The 21,109-nt window shown below is 34.2% G+C and overlaps 1 protein-coding gene across 2 annotated transcripts in view; it reads right to left on the minus strand.

The window, feature by feature from the left end:
- The window catches only part of VPS13A (vacuolar protein sorting 13 homolog A), a 107,734-nt gene that overhangs the window by 39,962 nt on the left and 46,663 nt on the right, over nucleotides 1-21,109 (minus strand). For both annotated transcript variants that reach the window (XM_039361219.1, XM_039361227.1), the window contains 13 exons: nucleotides 20,909-21,076; nucleotides 19,280-19,587; nucleotides 17,717-17,864; nucleotides 13,063-13,210; nucleotides 12,221-12,348; nucleotides 10,374-10,543; nucleotides 8,587-8,810; nucleotides 6,993-7,225; nucleotides 6,158-6,250; nucleotides 5,538-5,894; nucleotides 4,243-4,344; nucleotides 1,948-2,106; nucleotides 1,592-1,853 (listed from right to left, as the gene is read on the minus strand). In XM_039361219.1, the coding sequence (XP_039217153.1) occupies nucleotides 1,592-1,853; nucleotides 1,948-2,106; nucleotides 4,243-4,344; nucleotides 5,538-5,894; nucleotides 6,158-6,250; nucleotides 6,993-7,225; nucleotides 8,587-8,810; nucleotides 10,374-10,543; nucleotides 12,221-12,348; nucleotides 13,063-13,210; nucleotides 17,717-17,864; nucleotides 19,280-19,587; nucleotides 20,909-21,076 (2,500 nt within the window). The remainder of the gene's footprint in view (nucleotides 1-1,591; nucleotides 1,854-1,947; nucleotides 2,107-4,242; nucleotides 4,345-5,537; nucleotides 5,895-6,157; nucleotides 6,251-6,992; nucleotides 7,226-8,586; nucleotides 8,811-10,373; nucleotides 10,544-12,220; nucleotides 12,349-13,062; nucleotides 13,211-17,716; nucleotides 17,865-19,279; nucleotides 19,588-20,908; nucleotides 21,077-21,109) is intronic.

Raw genomic sequence — 21,109 nt, forward strand, 5'->3', positions numbered from 1 at the left:
AATGAATACTCATTTGTTCATTTTCCCCTGAAAAATTAATTAGGTCTTGGAAAAACAGCTGTTAATGTAGTATATTCACAATATTATTGAATATAAGCCATGAAGCAATAGCAATAGCACTTAGACTTATATACCTCTTCACAGTGCTTTACAGCCCTCACTATACTGTTTAGTTAGATTGCCACCAACAATCTGGGTTCTCATTTTACCAACCTCCGAAGGATGGAAGGACGAGAATTAGCCTGCAATACTGCATTCTAACCGCTGTTGATGAAGCATTATTATTTACATTCAAAGCAAGTTTTTACATAAATAACTAGCAATAGCAATAGCGCTTAGACCAGCAGCTCCCAACCTTTTCTTTACCCCACACCCCTAGAATATATATTCTTACAAAAGTTCAAAATAACGGCAACAAATTATGCATATATACTATAATTCTGAAAACCCAAGTTTTCGCACCCCCTGGAATATTGTCTCGCACCCCCAGCTGGGAACCCTGATTTAGAATTATATACTACTTCATAATGGTTTACATCATTCTCTAAACGGTTTACAACATCAGCATATTGTCCCCAGCAGTCTGGGTCCTCATTTTACTGACCTCGGAAAGATGGCAGGCTAAGTCAACCTTGAGCCAGTCAGAATCGAACTCCATGCATACTGCAAAGTTAGCCTGCCATACTGCATGCTAATCACTGTGCCACCGTTAGAATCACATACCGTAGACAGTTACGAGGGCAGTTCGGAAATAAACCTCCGTTTGGTTATCAATGAGACACTCGCAGATACAGAACTTTTATTATACACATTAGAAAACTATAACATTACATTACTTTTCAATATAATCACCATTCAAATTGAGGCACTTGTCATATTGTCTTACAAGGTTTGAAATTCCTTGGTAGCAGTCGCTTGGCACCAAATCTGGGCTATATGGGGATTATCAAAAACATCCCAACGGAACTCCTTCAAAAGTTCTTGGGTGCATCTAGCGGTGTGTGGGCGAGCATTATCGTGAACCAACACCGGAAGTCAACATGCCCTGACACTTGTTATACACTCAGCTCATCTGAGTTTTTGTAATGTTTCACAGTAGACATCTGAATTGATGGCCGAACCATGTTCCATGAATTTCACTAGCAGTACTCCTTTGGCATCTTAACATTTGGTAGTATTTTCTATAGCACCACTTGTTGTGGTGTTAGTTGATGATAATGCTCACCCACACACCACTAGACGCACCCAAGAACTTTTGAAGCAGTTCCGTTGGGATGTTTTTCATCACCCTCCCCATAGCTCAGATTTGGTGCCAAGCAACTGCTACTAAGGAATTTCAAACCTTATAAAATGTTATGACAAGTGCCTCAATTTGAATGGTGATTATGTCAAAAAATGATGTAATGTTGTAGTTTTCAAATGTGTATAATAAAAGTTCTGTATCTGCAAGTATCTGTCATTGATAACCAAATGGAGGTTTATTTCCAAATTGCCCTTATATTTAAACAGACTTAAGTTGTTTTAAAACTTTTCTTTTAATTCCATCATATACATTTAGATGTTTACTAATAGACATTTCAGGTATACTTACTGAGCCAGATGTAGAATACTTTGCTGCTTAGAGTGGTCATTGCTGTGAACTGGTCTTGCTCACTTTTAGTTCTGATATATTCCATATTTAGACTTTGCCCATCTTCAAGATGAAATGAATTTGCTTTTGGTTCAATATTAAGAATGCTGAAGGATTCACTAGGCAAAACAGTGGTGGAGACTCCTAAGGAATTTATTAATACAAAAGGGGCCCTATCTTTTTTGAATGTTTCTGAAGTCTCAGTAGCTGCTTCTGCAAATGCCTAACAAGAATAATAATCAACAATTTTTCAAATTAGTAACTTTTTCTATAGATGATTTTCTTCACTTAAGGCCCAAAATTAAAATTTCACTTACCGTGCCTAGATTACTCAACATTAATAACCCACATTTGGATAAAGTAATGTTTAGTTGATTTTGAGAATAAATAGTTATTAGTGTTTTATATTCCGGCACTTTATAGTGTTCTTCTTCTGCCACTGATTCAACAAAGGCTTTTTTGTTTTTCTTTTTCATCTTAAAGAGAAAATATTTTGAACATGTAAAATTAGAAACAAGAACTAGAAAATTATCTAAAGTTTAGAAAGCTTTGTAAAGTTAGCCTAATTTATTAAAAGTGTTGTTAAATAATATAAAATAGTGGAAAGAAATAAATAATATCTTTTTTAAAATAATCTTTATTACAAGTTTTTTAAAAAATAGAAGACAATACAAACTAAACTAAGAAAAGAAAGAGTTGATGTACTAAATAAAAAGAAAAAAAGAAATATTTAAAGAATTGACTTTTGATTTTCATCGCAAATACAAATTTCGCAATTGTTCATCCCCCTATAAGGTTACATACTGTTTCTTCCCGTGACCCATTCCTTATTCATATACATTTCAGTTTTAGTACCAGCTAGAATTTTATAGAAACATGTTTTATTTTTTAACCTTGGTCAAGCAAACCAACTTTGTACCCCTTCCTTTTGCTTCCAATAATTAATTTATTGATGTTGCACGATTTGATCTCTCTTCAGTTTTTTTTCTTTTTCCCATCTTAAAGGCTTCTTTGACGCTTTAGAAAACTTCTTTTAAATATAGTGAAGAATTATTATCCAGATCAATCTCCTTTGCATTTTCACTTTAAATGTCATCTCTATCTTATAATGCCCAATTTTTAAATTTTTTCCTGCATAAAACAATTTATTTTCTAATTTTTCTGTATGTCATGAGGTTCATTTCAACTGTTTATCTTGTAAATCCTTGGTATTCTTTTTCACATCTATAATTTCTTTTTTAACATCTTTTGGATATATTAGACCCATAGAAACAGACATCACCACTGACACAGCCAGTTTCTATCCCCATTCTTCAAATATCTCTTGCAGTATTTCAAATATTGTACATTGTCTTTCATTTTGTCCCAATGCTGACCAAAGACTAAAGGCAAATCTTTCTTTTTTATTTTACTACCTTTTGTGTCTGGAATAAATAGTCCCATCTGATGTCCAATTTCTCAAAGTCTCAAATTTCTGTTATGAATTTAAATAGACTAAACAATTTAGTTCTCATGAAAGCACTATTTATTTATATAATTATTTCTAAAAAATTTTTAGCAAAAGTCCTAATATTCCAAATTTGTCTGGAATTAATCTGTGTATAACTTTCTTGAATTAAAGTCTTATTTTGTTTTATACTGTTTATTTCAAATTCTTATAGTAAATTTTTCTTTTCTTCTAGAATGAAGGGAAATTCACAGATGGTTTTTACAAACTTGTTTTGAAGATTTTAATAGCCTGAAGATAGTTAAATAGGTAATTTCCAAGACTGATTAGAAAATGAAGTTACCAAACTCAGAGATCTTAAAAAGAGTCTACCGTGGTTAAGAGAATATTTTCCCTTTTTACCCAGAGCTCTCCTTATCTGCAGGGGACCAGTCTACTTGCTGGTCTTTTGATCATAGCCATGACATTGTCTCTGCTTGTTTGGAGATGCGCTAGCTCATCATTTCTCACAAGAAAGTATCAGGAGGAAGCATAATAAATATTTCAGGAACATATAACCTGTTTGGGAATTTTGGCTTCAATTAACGTATTGATTACAAAAATGTCAACATAGGTGTCTTTGGAACAGAGAGCTGAAATATAGTGAAGCCTTTTAATAGATGCAGTGCTTTCAAAAGCACTCAACACAATTAAACACAATCTTTGTAAGCCATCAAAGATTAGAACGAAAGGAAGATTTTGGATAGCCATTTAAGTATGTAACATAATATATTAGGTTATTGGAGGGAGATAAACCTGTGTGCAACAAAAATATATTAATATTTAACAGCCATATTCTTCCAAAATAGAGTATATAAGAATAGAGAGTTTCAAACTGTACTCTTTTCAATCCAGAACACAAATTACTATGGAGAGTTTAAGTAATTAGTGGACTTTAATACACCTTTATATCTGCTTTGAAGTTAGGAATACACTGAATTAAGTTTTAAAACAAGGAAACATTTCTACTCAAAAGTAACAAGGAAAAGATAATTCTTCTCAAGTAAGTTTAACAAGTTCATATATTTAACATTTCTATTACAATGATATATCATGATGAACTTTTACTATATTTGTTAACATATCTATCCCTATGCTCAAGTGAAATTATAATTCTAAACCATACCTTTAATTCTAGAATCCATGGTCTGAATTCATCACTGTTTTCTACTTCTAGAGGCTCAAGTAATGGTTCCCAAACACCAAACACTTCATTGAAATAGTGTACCTAAAAATACAAATTAAATGAAGTGCGAAAATTAGTTTATATCAATTAGGAAGTAATGAAAATGAAGAGCAATCAAAAGAGATAAATACATTTCAATATAAAGAGGAGGAAAAGGAAACTGGGGGAAGAATTTGAAAAAGACACAAATTTTAATTTCTTCCTATATCTTCAAAAAGGCCACTAAATGTAGTGGCCTTTTTGAAGATATAGGAAGAAATTAAAATTTGTGTCTTTTTCAAATTCTTCCCCCAGTTTCCTTTTCCTCCTCTTTATATTGAGGAGGAAAGTTTACCAATCTACTGAAGCTTTCCAATGAGAACCTATGCATAAGATGGTTTGCATATTTAAATGCTATTTATATTTCAAATTTTACAACAATAAGATCTACATGCCTTCTGAAGCGAAAAAACAACTGTTATAAAATAGCAGTATTTTAATGTCTAAGACTTCACTCATACACCCATACACAGACATTAAGCGTTTTTCCATAACCTGCTTTTTATCTATTCTTGAACTAGTAAAAGACTAAACTGGCATAATATTTGCTATCTAAATTAGTGATGTCTGTCTTGCCTCTATACTCTCTTTCCTGGCTTGTCCTCACAGTAAAGCCTTGATTTTGGATGTTTGTACAGGCAGTCCTCGACAAAGTTGTAAAAGTTTAAAAAGGGTCAACATGTTACTGACCCAATTTTGAAACTATTTGTGTGCTTGTTAAGCAAGCCCATTGTTCACTATGGTGTGTTTTTGCCAAAAACTGGAAGGAAATGCTGGGTTTTGGCAAAAATGTTGTAAATCAGTCACATGACCGCAGGATGCTGCAAACAGCCATAAAAGCAGGCCTGTTGTTAAGAGCCCTAAAAGTAGTTGCATGATCATTGGGGTGGGAAGGTGGTGGAAGGTGTTGGAACTTTGTAACCAGATTGTAAGTACCTTTTGAGGAGTTTGGTGGAACTTTCAACAGTCATTAAATAAATGATCCTAAGCTGAGGATTATCTGTATTGTGGTAAGATGGAAGTTGAAAAAGGCACTAAAGATATGCCTCAATGTAAAGATAGTTAAACAAGTACTTAGTTTAATGTAGATTATTCAACAGCTATCTGGTGGTAACAGAACTTTTTGCTGAATTTAAAATAGTAGGGAAAAATGTCAACATTTACACTGTTTATTCAAATAACAGAAGCATACTGACCTCTAGTTCAAGACGTGATGAGAGATTGATTAGACTACTCCAATTTTTGACTTCTCCAGAAAATGAGGATTTTGCTGAAAGCATTGGTACTGTTTTGTGACCAACTCCAGCTTCAAGAGTTATAACAACAGTTTCAATTTTCATTGTTAATGACTCTCCTGTTGGAATTAACTCAGCTATGGAAGCAGGATTTTTTTTTTCAATGGACTCTTCAAGAAACCACATTTTTAGATTTTTAATATTCTTCTTATCCCAAAGATCTGGCGGTACTGGGCTAAGATCTTTCTCTGCAGTCTCTTTGGTTGGGAAAAGTGCAGATGTGATAGTTATAACTGTATTTATGATAATAGGTGACACCTGATTTTTTTAAAAAAGAAAATTATGGAGTTTACAAAATTAGAGAATCAAGAAATTACTAAAATATTACATGTAACAATATAAGGAGAAATATTTATGTCTGAAATAGACAGGACTCTACTTTTAATTATTATATAACATTTACTTAATATCACAGTTAGTTTATACAAAAAAAATTCTATTTCAGTTTTCCCATAGCTCATAAGACTAAAAATATCACTATAGTCTCAAGATTAATATAAATGTATAAATATTTAATATACCTTAATAGTTAGGCATTTTATTGACAGCTCAGCTTTCTGCGGTTCTTCACCTGACTGCATCATATTAAAGAAAAGATCACATGGTTGTAATATCTGGAATCAAATAATAAATAATTTAATATAAATATTTGCAGGTTGAGAATGTAAATTTCTTCAGCAAAATGGTAATATGCGTGGCAAATAAATGAAGGAATATATTTAGAAACTGATTTCCCTGTGATCATTTGATAGGAAGCAAGTAAGCTTTCATGAAGTCGATCTGCTGCTTTATGCATAAATTTTCATCTATGTAGCTGCCAATAGTAATAAGCAAAATTATACACATAATTCCTAATGTCAGAGTATGAATTGTACATGCACTACCAAAGTCATGGTTAGTGATATGGCTATAGATCAAGATTGGACAAAGTCTATTTCCCACAACACTGCAAAATCAGAACAGCAACTTGTTATTATTGATGGTTCTTCCATCAAGCCAGGATAATTTGCTTTCAGTCATGATGTTGTGGTTTTAATTATTGTTAATGTTACAGCCCTGCTTCCATAGAAATGTTAGTTGTTTTTTTACTGATTGTATGACTTTAAACTGAATTACTGATTGCAAAGTGTAATTGGCAGAATGAAACAATCTTTAAGCCAAGCAAGCAAGCAAAGAAGCAATTTATTTATCAATCCAATTTACCCATCTCGCCATCTTAATTACAAGAGAGAATTTGACTATTGTGTATAGAAAGTGCTACATATATATAGCCAATCTAAGTGCATTGCTTTCACATGTAATTGCATAGTACTACAGCAGATTTCAGTTTTAGATCAAGTTATCTTAAAATCTTACTGTGGTAATATTTCCTTTCCTCAGAGCTGGAAAAAATGGACAAGCTTTCACATTTATATCTTCAACAACAGCTGTCATTTTATACATTCCAGGTGCACTTTTTATGGAGATTTCGCACTGTGCTGTAGCTACCAATGCAGAAGCATCTTTTCGAGTTAAATCAGCCACAAACACTATGTCAGGATTTTTAACAGTAAGATTTATTTCCATTATGGATGTTGACTGTACAGGAGCTAAAAATACAATGCATAGAAGATTGTAACTATATCTTTTTACTGTCTAATGTATCTATCTCACTAATTCTTGCTTTTACTTAAAAATGTTGAAAATATTCACAGTAAACAATTTGATTGACAGATTATGTAAAATATAGGGAAAACAAATCAAGTTCTGGCAAAACTTAAAATTGAAACTAGAATTTAAATTAACATTGGTAATTAATATAAATCAATCAGTCTAAGATTATGTCAAGTAGTATCTTGCCTCCTATATCACACGGTTCTACTTTAACATTATTTGATAGAATTGTCAAATCTGTTTTTCACAGAAAACATAAGCCTTAGCCATGATAATCTCCTATAAAATTATAGACTTAAGACTGCATTAGCCATTTTTATGAAATTTACCAAATCAGTAAAGATTTCATTTTTCATGTATCCTTAACAGCGCAAGTACTAATGACTTTACCTACTTTTATCCAAAATTTAATTGTTTATATGATTTTTATGGAGCTGACTTAAGAGTTTCTAGGTATTAAAATATAATTCAGCAAAGTAGTTATTAACAGAATGTAAAATGTCTTTTATCACCCCCCCAAATCCCCCTTTTTATGAATAATTATGAAAATATTCTTTTTATCTGTAGATCTGTTTACATGTTTGGATACTCTTTAGATCTGTTTGTTATGTGTCTGTGTACATCTGTGTGACTCTTTAAAGAGTCTAATGTTGTACTATCAAAAACAATTTTTATAACTATTTCCATAAAAAAATTGTAGTGATTAGAAAACCTGCTGCCTAATAAAGGACAGCTTTATAGTCTGTAGTATGTTTTTTTCATTCATTTTGATGACTGTTAAAAGATTTCAATACTTCAGCTTTAGCAAAGATTAATGTTTATGAACTTGGAACGAAAATGTTCATTGTAGTTTTCTTGCTTCTATCTTCATTTTACTGTATTGAATTTAGAATATTTTTACTTCTATATAGCAGCTATAAATAGCAGCACATTTTCTCTTTCTTCCACTTGTAATTTAATAAACAATGTATTTCAAAATGATAACTTACTGACTGACATTTATTTCACAAGCTTTAGAACATTCTCTTAATTATCTGTTAGGAATTTCAGACAGTCTTCTTAGAAACAAGGATGATTGCACAGCAAGTAATCATATAACCCGTTACAATTATATTCAATTCAGCAAAATTTGAATGTAAGAATACAACATAAATTGAAATATAGCATAAATCTAAATTGTGACATAAATTTACTAAGTAAGATGCTTATCACAAGATCATGCAGACAAAGTTACAGCCTCATAATGAAGCCAAAAGTATTAATCAGTACCTAAAATATATTGGTACGAATTACTGACCTTGTTCCTTTGTAGCCAAAGTTTGTCTGAAACTTTTATTTGCAGCAGCGCTTTCAGCATTAGCATTTAGAAATATTTCTGCAACAGCAAGCAGAAACTCTACACTAGCACAGAGATAGGTTTCCTCAACAATTGTGTCCACAACAGTGGTACCATCTCTTCCCTGTTTATAGCTTATATTCATCATGACTTTCTTTTCAGATCCATGTTTCATTTCTACCATTCTGAAAGACAAGTTGACAGAATAAAAACTTATAAAGTATAATATCAATAATAAAAGATAATCTTAAATATAGCTCTCAAATCACATAAAATCATGACATCTGGAAGTTTATCCATCTTACTATTTGCTCTCAGTTTATTATTCCATAATTTATTTAAATAGCTTTTGAGAAACAAATATGTTTTATGCCATCTTTTAAAAGCTTTATATACATCAAAGTTTCCTTTCATATTCTAATCCTCTCACATTTCAAATTGCTATTTAAGAAAATTTTAAAAAATATTCTGGCCAAACCTAAAGACTACATTTGGAATGATAAATATATTGAGTATATCAGGGGAATTGCTATCACTTTTATGAACCTTTTAAAAACTTTTAACATGTCCACATGCTTCATCTTTCAGGTAGAGTTACTGTATTAAACCAATTATAAAAATTCTTTTGGATTATATTATTTGGTTATTTTTGTCTGCTAACTGTCTTGAATTTCACAGGTATGGAAATGCAGAGTACAACTTGAAATAATTATATATGCACACATATTCATTCAACATTTTTTAACAGACCACATTAAGGCATAGTCCAGAAAGAAGTGAGAAATAATAGAGAAAAAAACAAAGATGGCAGATAAGGGAAAAAAACATAGCTAAATCTACTTTGTATTAATACTATACACTATACTTCTCCATATTCTTCTATCCTTGCAAATCTGTCATGTACAGAATATTTGTATATCAATACAAATATTATCTAAATCTTCATCCGAACACAACCGAGTATGTAGTCACTGTATTTGTGAGTTAGTATTAGTAAGTTAGTAAGGCCACAAATATGATTTCTAAATTTTGAAACTAAAAATATGGTTGAATCACTACTTTTTGTATGTAATGAAGGACACACATATACAAATTGTTCTAAACTGATTTAGATGGCAATGGCCCTCTACATATTTAATGGTATTAATTCCCATTATTCCATCTAAAGTTCCACTGAGCAGAAGAAATAATTTCTCCCAGTTCATCTATCCTAATAGATCCATAAAATACTGCTCTAATTGGGAGATCTTTTTGAACAATAAAGTAACATAGTAAATTTAGATGGAATGAAATATCAGCAAGCATCTTCCTTCATCAGGAAACTCCACTGGATTTCATCTTTTTTCATGAATGCATGTACTCATATTCCAGGAATCAACATCCAGTATCATTAAACCAGCTAGAAGTTCTAAACTTCAGATGCAACTATATAAAATGTGTAATTTTATACTGTTTGACATTAACTATGAATTTGCCTTTACTAATTAAATTCAAATGTTCAGCCTTTTGGAGGGTGAGCAAGAAAGGGTGCCCCCCCCAAAAGCTCTCAGCAAGCTGTCCCAAGTATTAGCCGCAGTGAAAACTACACATCTCTTTTATATGCAGTAAAAATAATTTGCATGCATTTAAAGTATCAATTTTTTTAACTCACTTAACATTTAAAGCACATCTTTTTTGTTACTGTCAACACAAATATTCAACATAAGTTAACAATTTTAAGTTTTATTCTTTTGTAAAAAAATGAGCACCTTGGTGAAGCCTTCTGTACAGTTTCTCGTTTATCATCTAAGGTGCAATTTGTTAACTTAACTGAGGCATTCAGTGACCCATCTGATAACATCTTGACAGCAGCGGCTATTAACAGTAATTTAAATTCTGCAAGTTTCAGACTATTATCTCGTTCATCCTTAACTTGAGGCTGTTTTGAAAAGAAAACAAATAATTTAATTCAATACATATTGCTTATTTTTCCCCCCCAAATTTTATTAAATTAATAAAATTTGAAAAAAAAAATACATTGCTTAATGCAATAAAGAAATAATTCACACAAGAAATATACAAATTATCTTCCTTCCTTCCTTCCTACCTACCTATCTTCAAGTCAGTCTTGACTTTGGCAATTGATCTGGACATTGCAATTTCTTAGAAACATTTTCAAAATTTGTGTTAATTCCTAGCAAGTGCCTGGATTGGTCACTTTTCTTGGAAGGTTTTCTGGAAGTGGTTTGCTATTGCTTCCTTCGTAGGACTGAGAAGGGGGCTGACCCAAATTCACCTAGCTGGTTTTGTGCCTAAGACAGGAGTACTACTCACAGTCTCCAAACCACTGCAGTGCCTCAACCAATGCACCGAACTGGTTCTTCAATTTCTCTTACTAGAGGTGGGCATGGGTCATGAAGGATGTGTGGGGTTGTCCATGAGGTGCCATGCAGAACAGAAAATGTACACAGGGAAGTGGCACAGGTCACAAAGGGCACATGGTAATGTACAAGAAATGGCAGGTGGGTCACAGAAAAAAGCAGGAAGGGTGGCATGGATCAGGGAAAGTGCCCTAGAGGACAATGCAGGTCAGAGAGCACAAGGGGGCAGTGCTATAGGCTACGAAGGATGCACAGGAGTTCCTTTGTTTTTCCCTCCTTCCCTTTCCAGCAAGCAGACAAGTGGCTGCTGCTAGGTAGAGAAGGGCGTGAGGACTGGTAACCTGTCATGGACTGTTGAAAATGAAGATCAAATGACCACAGCAGCAGCACAGTAGCAGCTAATAGCATTAAAAGAACCAAAATTCCCAAATTTCATTCCCAGATTTGGGGTGCATTCTGTAAGTTAGTCCATTTGAGATATATTGATTCAAAATTTATTGGTTTTATGATGCAATAAGGGTCATGAGGAGAATTTTAGTAGAATACCGATGGCATCTTAAGGTTAACAAGGAGGGGAAGCTCTATGTCGAGTTTTCAAACTTCGCCCTTTTATGACTTGTGGACTTCAACTCCCAGAATTCTTCAGCCAGACATGCTGGCTGAAGAATTCTGGGAGTTGAAGTCCACACGTCATAAAAGGGCCAAGTTTGAAGACCCCTGCTGTAAGTTATACAAGATTTCAGTGTGTGCTTATATATTTCTGTATACTGTTATTTCCATCTATTTTTCTTTTGTAATCGACTGTTGTCTTAAATTCAGGTTGTCTTTCTTTCAACTAAATAAGAGACTGCCTAAAACAGATCTGAACAAACATACACAGTCTATTGTGCTGCATAGGTGGAATTGATGTGAATTAGATAACAAGCACATCAAAAATATGGATTATGTCCAAATAATTTAGTTCTTTTAATGAAACAGAAGTTTTTCTTTGATAAGTACACACATTCATCTTTTTACTGTTAAAAAAGTATTCATACAGAAGATCAACAAAAGAATAAAACCTAATTCTTCATTGTCCAGCAATTATCACTATAGGGTTTTTTTATTTCCTTATTAGATTTGAATGGATAAATGCTTGCTCCACTGCCTAACTATCCGCAAAGTAAGATTATGCAATTATAGTAAGCTAGTTGAAAATTACAATGATTTAATTTCAAAGAATGTATTTTCCTTACTTGCTTGGATTGTGGGCTGTACAAAACTAGAGTCAGGGAATCAAACTGGAAATCTAGTTTTAATGTTGTTTTTACTTTAACAGAGGAATGCATTTCCACCACAGCTGATGTCACCACCGTTGTTCCAGCTTTAAACATTAGAGACATAGATATTAAGCATCTATACAAAAAATATATTAAGTATCAAGAAAGTAAAGAGTTTATAACCCAGAAACGTTTAAAAGAGAAATACTTTTCACTGAATAAGCTGTATTAAGTACTATTGCTATTAAAAACTTTCACCCGGAAAATGGTTTGCAGTATCCAAAGTTGTAAAACTGTCTTAACATTCAGATATTCAGGAATAGTCTTACTGCATGCAAGGAAAGTGGGAAGAAGTGTGGTAACCCCATTATTCTTTCACCATTCACCACATGTAAAGGATGACCATCTGTATAGCTGAACTTCTACTATCCATGCAGGCTCCCCAGACGATTGAGGCTGATTGAAAAATCAAGGTCTGTAATTACCTGGAAACCCTCTACGGATAGAAAAGGGTCTCTACAACAGATAGTTTCTCTTTATATGTAGAAGGCATAACAAGTTGTTTGGTGCTAACATGCCGATTTCTGCTCACAGTAAATATGAGCAGACTATTTTGAATAAACCCTGAAGAGGTTTTTAATCAGGTCTCACTACATAAATCTACTTCTAAGCATAGATACATGCTCTCATTATATACAACTCTCATACAATCATTTCAACCGATATGAAATATTATCTAATTAATTAATTAAAGAGCAAAAACAATTATATTTTTACTAGCAAAAAAGAAATAATTAGTTTAACTTAAAAGAAAATACCTCCAGAATATTGGGAGACATTTGCAGTTCCACTATGAATGCTTAACACATCTTTTTTTTCCTGTACAGATGGAGGTTCAGAACTGTCTCCTAAATTTTCATTCAAAGTTCTCAACATTGTAGTTATATCTGCTTCACTGAGAATCAGCTTTAGGGGAAAAAAAGCAGATAATACAAAGCATTATTTTTGATTGAGAATGTTTGAAATTATTAGTTACTACTTTCCCACTCCCCTTTATGGATTACTGCCTTGTCGTGGCGAAGGGGCTTGCGTAACTCAATGAAGCTATAAGCTATGCCATGCAGGGCCACCCAAGATGGACAGGTTATAGCAGAGAGTTCTGACAAAATGTGATCCACTGGAGAAGGAAATGGCAAACCACTCCAGTATCTTTGCCATGAAAACCCCATGGACAGTACTAAAAGGAAAAAAGATATGACGCTGGAAGATGAGCCCCTCAGGTCGGAAGGTGTCCAATATGCTACTGGGGAAGAGCAGAGGGCTAGTACTAGTAGCGCCAGAAAGAATGAAGCGACTGGGCCAAAGCCGAAAGGACGCTCAGCTGTGGATATATCTGGTGGTGAAAGGAAAGTCCGATGCTGTAAAGATTTTTTTCTCCATAGGAACCTGGAATGTAAGATCCATGAATCAAGGCAAGCTAGACGTAGTCAAAAAAGAGATGACAAGACTGAACATCGACATCTTAGGAATCAGCGAACTAAAATGGACAGGAATGGGTGAATTTAACTCAGATGACCATCAGGTATACTACTGTGGGCAAGAATCCCTCAGACGAAATGGAGTAGCCTTCATAGTCAATAAAAGAATAGGAAAAGCAATACTGGGATACAATCCCCAAAATGACAGAATGATCTCAATTCGAATCCAAGGCAAACCATTCAATATCACAATAGTCCAAATCTATGCTCCAACCATTGGTGCTGAAGAGGATGAAATTAACCAGTTTTATGAAGCCCTACAGCACCTTATAGAATTAACACCAAAAAATGATGTCCTTATCATCATGGGGGATTGGAATGCTAAGGTAGGAAGCCAAAAGATAACCGGAATAACAGGCAAATTTGGCCTTGGAGTACAAAATGAAGCAGGGCACAGGCTAATAGAATTTTGTCAACAGAATACGATGGTCATAACAAACACTCTTTTCCAACAACCCAAGAGACGGCTCTACACATGGACATCACCAGACGGTCAACATAGAAATGAGATTGACTATGTGCTCTGCAGCCAAAGATGGAGAAGCCGTATACAGTCAGTAAAAACAAGACCAGGAGCTGACTGTGGCTCAGATCATGAGCTTCTTGTTGCAAAATTTAGGCTTAAATTGAAAAAAGTAGGGAAAAGCACTAGGCCACTCAGGTATGAACTAAATCATATTCCTGATGAATATACAGTAGAGGTGACAAATAGATTTAAGGAATTAGATCTGATAGACAGAGTGCCTGAAGAACTATGGATGGAAGTTCGCAACATTGTACAAGAGGTAGCAACTAAAACCATCCCAAAGAAAAAGAAATGCAAGAAAGCAAAATGGCTGTCTGAGGAAGCTTTGCAAATAGCTGAGGAAAGAAGGGAAGCGAAAGGCAAAGGAGAAAGAGAAAGATACACCCAATTGAATGCAGAATTCCAGAGAGTAGCTAGAAGAGATAAGAATGCCTTCTTAAATGAACAGTGCAAAGAAATAGAAGAAAACAACAGAATAGGGAGGACCAGAGATCTCTTCAAGAAAATTGGAGATATGAAGGGAACGTTTCATGCAAAGATGGGCATGATAAAGGACCAAAATGGCAGAGACCTAACAGAGGCAGAAGAGATTAAGAAGAGATGGCAAAACTACACAGAAGAACTATACAAGAATGAGCTTAACATCCCAGATAACCACAATGAGATGGTCACTGACCTCGAACCAGACATCCTAGAATGTGAAGTGAAATGGGCCTTAGAAAATCTGAGCAACAACAAAGCTAGTGGAGGTGACAGTATTCCAGCTGAGCTATTCAAAATCTTAAAAGACGATGCAGTAAAAGTGCTACACTCAATTTGCCAGCAAATTTGGAAAACTCAACAGTGGCCACAGGATTGGAAAAGGTCAGTTTACATTCCAATTCCAAAGAAAGGCAATGCCAAAGAATGTTCAAACTATCGCACCATTGCACTCATTTCACATGCTAGTAAAGTTATGCTTAAAATCCTACAAGCTAGACTCCAGCAGTATGTGGATCGAGAACTACCAGAAGTACAGGGAGGATTTCGAAGAGGCAGAGGAACTAGAGATCAAATTGCCAACATACGCTGGATCATGGAGAAAGCTAGGGAGTTCCAGAAAAACATCTACTTCTGCTTCATTGACTATGCTAAAGCCTTTGATTGTGTGGATCACAACAAATTGTGGCAAGTTCTTAAAGAGATGGGAGTACCAGACCATCTCATTTGTCTCCTGAGAAACTTATATGCGGGTCAAGAAGCAACAGTGAGAACTGGACACGGAACCACTGATTGGTTCAAAATTGGAAAAGGAGTCCGGCAAGGCTGTATACTGTCGCCCTGCCTATTTAACTTATATGCAGAGCACATCATGAGAAAGGCAGGGCTAGATGAATCAAAAGTTGGAATTAAGATTGCCGGGAGAAATATCAACAACCTAAGATATGCAGATGATACCACTCTAATGGCAGAAAGTGAAGAGGAACTAAAGAGCCTCTTGATGCGGGTAAAGAAGGAGAGTGCAAAAGTTGGCTTGAAACTCAACATTAAGAAAACCAAAATCATGGCATCCGGCCCTCTCAATTCCTGGCAAATAGATGGGGAAGAAATGGAGGTAGTGACAGATTTTATTTTTCTGGGCTCCAAGATCACCTCAGATGGGGACTGCAGCCAAGAAATTAAAAGACGCTTGCTCCTGGGGAGGAAAGCTATGGCAAATCTAGACAGCATACTAAAAAGCAGAGACATCACCCTGCCAACAAAAGTGCGTATAGTCCAGGCCATGGTTTTCCCAGTTGCAATGTATGGCTGTGAAAGTTGGACCATAAGAAAGGCTGAGCGCCAAAGAATTGAGGCCTTTGAACTATGGTGCTGGAGAAGACTCCTGCGAGTCCCTTGGACTGCAAGGCGTTCAAACCGGTCAGTCCTAGAAGAGATCAACCCCGACTGCTCTTTAGAAGGCCAGATCCTGAAGTTGAAACTCAAATACTTTGGCCACCTAATGAGAAGGAAGGACTCACTAGAAAAGGGCCTAATGCTGGGAAAGATTGAGGGCAATAGAAGAAGGGGACGACAGAGAATGAGATGGCTGGATGGAGTCACTGAAGCAGTAGGTGAGAACTTAAATGGACTCCAGAAGATGGTAGAGGACAGGAAGACCTGGAGGAACGTTGTCCATGGGGTCGCGATGGGTTGGACACGACTTCGCAATTAACAACAACAACTTTCCCACTTTCAGTTTTTAAATATATTTACACTTTTGATGTCAATCATTAATTTACAGAAATACTTCAAATATGACTTGGCAATAAAAACTGCCCTTTGTATATTTCTGTTAAGTAAAACAAAATGAATTCTCCTTTCCTTTTGCCAAAATTCCTCATTTATTTCATTAGCACAGTGTCTTTGCTAATATAAACAACTATTTTGTTAACAATTGCCACTATCTGTACTTTCTGCATTTCATTTTTATCTGTTCTCACGGTTTACTCCTTAACACTTAAAGTGGGTGTCTTTATAATATACATGGAATGCATCTACAGGTGCACATATATACATACTATCACAGATCAGGGGAGTACTAAATCAACCTCATGATTGGATTGGACTTTAGAATAATACCTTATGCCATGGTTTGGGTGTGTGCTTTTATTTATTGGCTTATTTATTTACCACTTTTATATGCCAATCACTCTAATAGTTGAGAGCAGTTTACATATACATACAATGATATGAGCATTTAAATGTATAAAAATGAATTTATTTTTGTTATTGTTTTTATTTTTTGCTTTGTTTTTTATCTTTCTTATCTTGTATGATGTTTGTTTATAAAATATGTATATTTTGTATATTATCTGGTTTTATAACCACAACCCAGGGTTTAGTTTTAAGATGGGAAGCCATACAAGTCTAATGAATACATACATACATACATACATAATCAATAAAATATAGAAAAAATGAACACCAGGATACATACATACACATACAAAAAATAGATTTTAAGACTCAGATTAAATCCTAAAAAAATGGGTCTGCCCAAACACAACCTGGATATGGCACAAGAACTTATCCCAAAGGTGCTTTTTCAGAGAAGAAGCTTCTTGGATGAGAAACGAAACGTCTTCAAGGAAAAACAAAATAAAGTCCAGTTGACTTTTGAAAAAGCATCTTTGGGACAACCATGACCTAGATGACTGAGAATCTCCATAGACAGCACAAGAACTTATTTCTTAATTTTTTTCTTCCCTTTACATATTATTGTTAAATTGCAAAATGTAGCATAACATAGATAAAACATTTGTATTCTATTTAATCATATTAAAAGCTACTAGTATGGTTTTAAATATATACTTTAGAAATAACTGGGTTCAAATTCTGTGTGAAATCAATTTCTGAACTTCTAAAACATTTAAATAAAGAACTTACATTAATTGGCTTGAGACGCCCAAATATCTCAATGTCTGGAATTTCATGATACCAAAGAGCAGCTAAATTGCGCTCAACTTTAACTTCAAGATTTAGGGGCTGCAATAGTTGTAATTCATTTTGTAGTAAGCCATTCATTATATTTGATCTGAAAATAAAAATGGAAAATATGCAATGTGATATATTAAATATAATTAGGAACAAGAAGGCAATTAGATTAAATATGATTCCCCCGTAGAATGGAATACATTCTGAAAGGTACAATCCTATTAATAAGGTATTACAAAATTATACCAAACCATACATTCCTTCAAAATATACAGAATTGGCTTTGTACATGTTAGAAGTTGCAAGGATTTGATATGCCTTTTATTTGAAAAGACTTCTGATTTCCTCTCTGGAGGAACAGACAAATAAATTCTGGGACTTCACTTTGAATTTAGAATAACTTTGTATTTAACAAGCAAATCTGATATAGAATTTAAGCTTATTTGGAAATAATCTTTAGATTAGAGTCTAATACCAGGATTGTGCCAAAATTAATTTTTTTAAGGGTTCATATTGGTATAATATATAGTAATTGTGGAATGCATCATTTACTACTTATAATTAACTTTTAGCTTTGAACAATATTAACATTTTTTAAACTAAACCTCAAGGGAGATACATTTATTAAAAAAAAAACAGAAAATATTTCATAATACAGTAAGCTTCTAGTTATGTATTGACATTTATTAGATTTAAATTTATTTTTTCAGGTATTTCCATATCTGTACCTGTTTTTTAACTACTCATATTTTTTCAAATAGCAGTTATATGGAGCAGTTATAAAAAAAACCAAAAATATGTCATTTTTGTCATTAAGTAAAACAAATACTGCTGGAAAATAGAGGAAGCAGTTGGAAAGAGGACCGGACTCTCCACTTGGTTTTAAGGTTCTTTTGGTTTTGCATTCTTTTTCTGCAACTGAAGTATATTGGGTCTTTTTGCCATAAAGTTAGAAAACTACATAAAGAAAAGCCTGGACTAGAACAAGAGATTCTTTTTCCTCTTCCCCAAATTCTCCCAATCATTTGCCCTTCAAATCCACTGCAAATTGCTTAACATTTTTTCTATTTTTCTATGCCCCTTATACCTTGCAGCTAGGTAAGGCTTTAGCAGAAAAAGATAAATTTGGATACCTTAGAAAACATTTAGCATCCAAGTTATTGCAATTCTATTGCCTTAGAATTGTACATATAACGAATGAATTAATTTAGTTCTGCAGCATATTTTGGAAAAACACCATTTAGATTGCAAAAATGATTTTGAATCAATTGCTATATACTAAAGACTTATTATGTTCTTCTTGCTTCACTTCAGTGAAGTGTGGATTTTAGAATGACTAGGAAAATCTGAACTTGATGGAGGTACAGAATTAGTTTTTTTCCCCCAAATTACTTTTTAGTGGTAATACTATATATAACTGAGGTTGTTAACTGTAGCACACCGCATCATACTCTTCCAATTAAGTTGCTTAGTTTGAAATTACATTTAGAAAATTATGAAATTATTTTAACTTACCTGTACAATTTTAGTTCACTCAGCTTCACACAAATACTGTCAAGAACTGGTGGGACATTGTAACGAAGCTTTGTTTTCACAAGCATAAACTCATTTTTTATGGTAATCATACCAAAATCAGCAACTAAAACATCAGTAGATACTGCTGACTGTGGGATTATGACAACAGGTGCTTTAATGTTAATGTCCAGTGCCATTCGGGAACTCTGCTTAGCTAATTCCTTTACACCTGTGGCTGCTTTTTCAGCAGCTTGAACAGTGGCTTCAGTAATTGCTTCCTTTGCCATCTGAAAATTGTTTACAAAAGCCTAGAATTTAAATAAAACAGTTAAGCAATAAATAAGGATAATAGGCATATTTAATATTCCAGTGTTAACCCACATGCATTCCAAATTATCATTACAGCCATCATCTTCATCTCACATTTAAGTACTTCAGGAACAAGCATTTTTTTTTGTTAAGGAAAACATGGATTTGAAGGAAGTAGGAATGTACACTCCAATTAGTCCAAGTACCAGTTCCTCAATGGTTTCCAAAGAAAGCATCTTAAGCAGGAGCAGAAGTCCAAGAGAGGCTGCAAACTGCACACCAGTTTTATCTGACAGAACAAAAATCCCACTCCATCTTGTTTTGGTTGAGTCAGAACTGGTTCTGCCCCATCCAGATTCTCACAGCTTCCAGACACTGGGTCAAAGTGTGCCTGGCCAGAGCTGGAGATATATAGCTGAGTATCTGATGTACTGCACCCTATGCTGCCAGAGCCCTGAAACAGTCTACACTGTAGAGTAGGGCAATGGCTGGAGGTAAGGCACGAGGGAGGGAGATGGAGAGTGGAAGGATTCTTATGTGCTTTTGTGACTTTGAAGTTCTGGGATTTGTGCAATATGGGCTTTGTGTTCTTAAGGAGTGTTTGGCAATTTCTATTTGGCTGATGTCTCGTGTTAGCTTCTATTGCTCTGCTGTTGTTAGCTGTAAGTTTTGCTGCAAGGGATTTTGAAGTATTTTTCTCCTGAATGGATTTTACCTGTAGCATTCCTTTACTTATGAATGGAACCATTTGGGGAGGCTGCCTTAGTGGCAGCCAGTACTTACATTTTTTTTTCTTCCTTACTTTCCTTTCTAGCCAGTAGCTAATTCTTAAAGGGGAATGTGCCTTTTTAAGCTAGTTCACTCAGCAGCTTGTCTTTTCTGTCTCTGGAGGCCTTTCCTTGTTTGATCAATATATGGAAGAGGGAAAATATGGGGGGGGGGTTCAAATTCTTCCTTCAGAAGGAGATGGGAATGATTCTTTCTTTACACGATCTTAAGTTCTGATGTGCACCAGAATCTCTTAAGTGTAGAACTTAATAAGATGAATAGTATATATAATACATGTATTATTTAAATACAATGTAACAAATATATTTTAAACTGCTCTCAGAGATAATACTTAACTGAAAAGTTGTACTAACAATATACAGTTTAAATATTCTTTTATCAATATATAGTTCAATTGAACAATAAATAGGGACTGCTAAAACAAGTCCAGTAGCTTTTTATAGTGTAGAGTAAGCAAAACAAGTTTACTTTAAAGTCACCCAAGCTGTGTGCTAGTTCACAAATATCATCAGAAAAAATGTTTTAACTTACCAAAATTGCAGAAACAAATTTGTTGACGAAAACAATTTGAATACATCCAACAGTTAAATAAATCTTGCTGTCAACAGCATTCATATTTGTAAAGGAAGCACCATCAGTGGCACATGTGTATGTAATCATTTTTAAACTAAAGACTTCTTTTCCAGTTATATACAGAGCCTTGAAATAAGAACAATTTGCAGTATAAATATT

The sequence above is a fragment of the Crotalus tigris genome, unplaced genomic scaffold, assembly GCF_016545835.1.
Source record: "Crotalus tigris isolate CLP2741 ecotype Arizona unplaced genomic scaffold, ASM1654583v1 scf7180000017585.4430047, whole genome shotgun sequence".
NCBI lineage: Eukaryota > Metazoa > Chordata > Lepidosauria > Squamata > Viperidae > Crotalus > Crotalus tigris.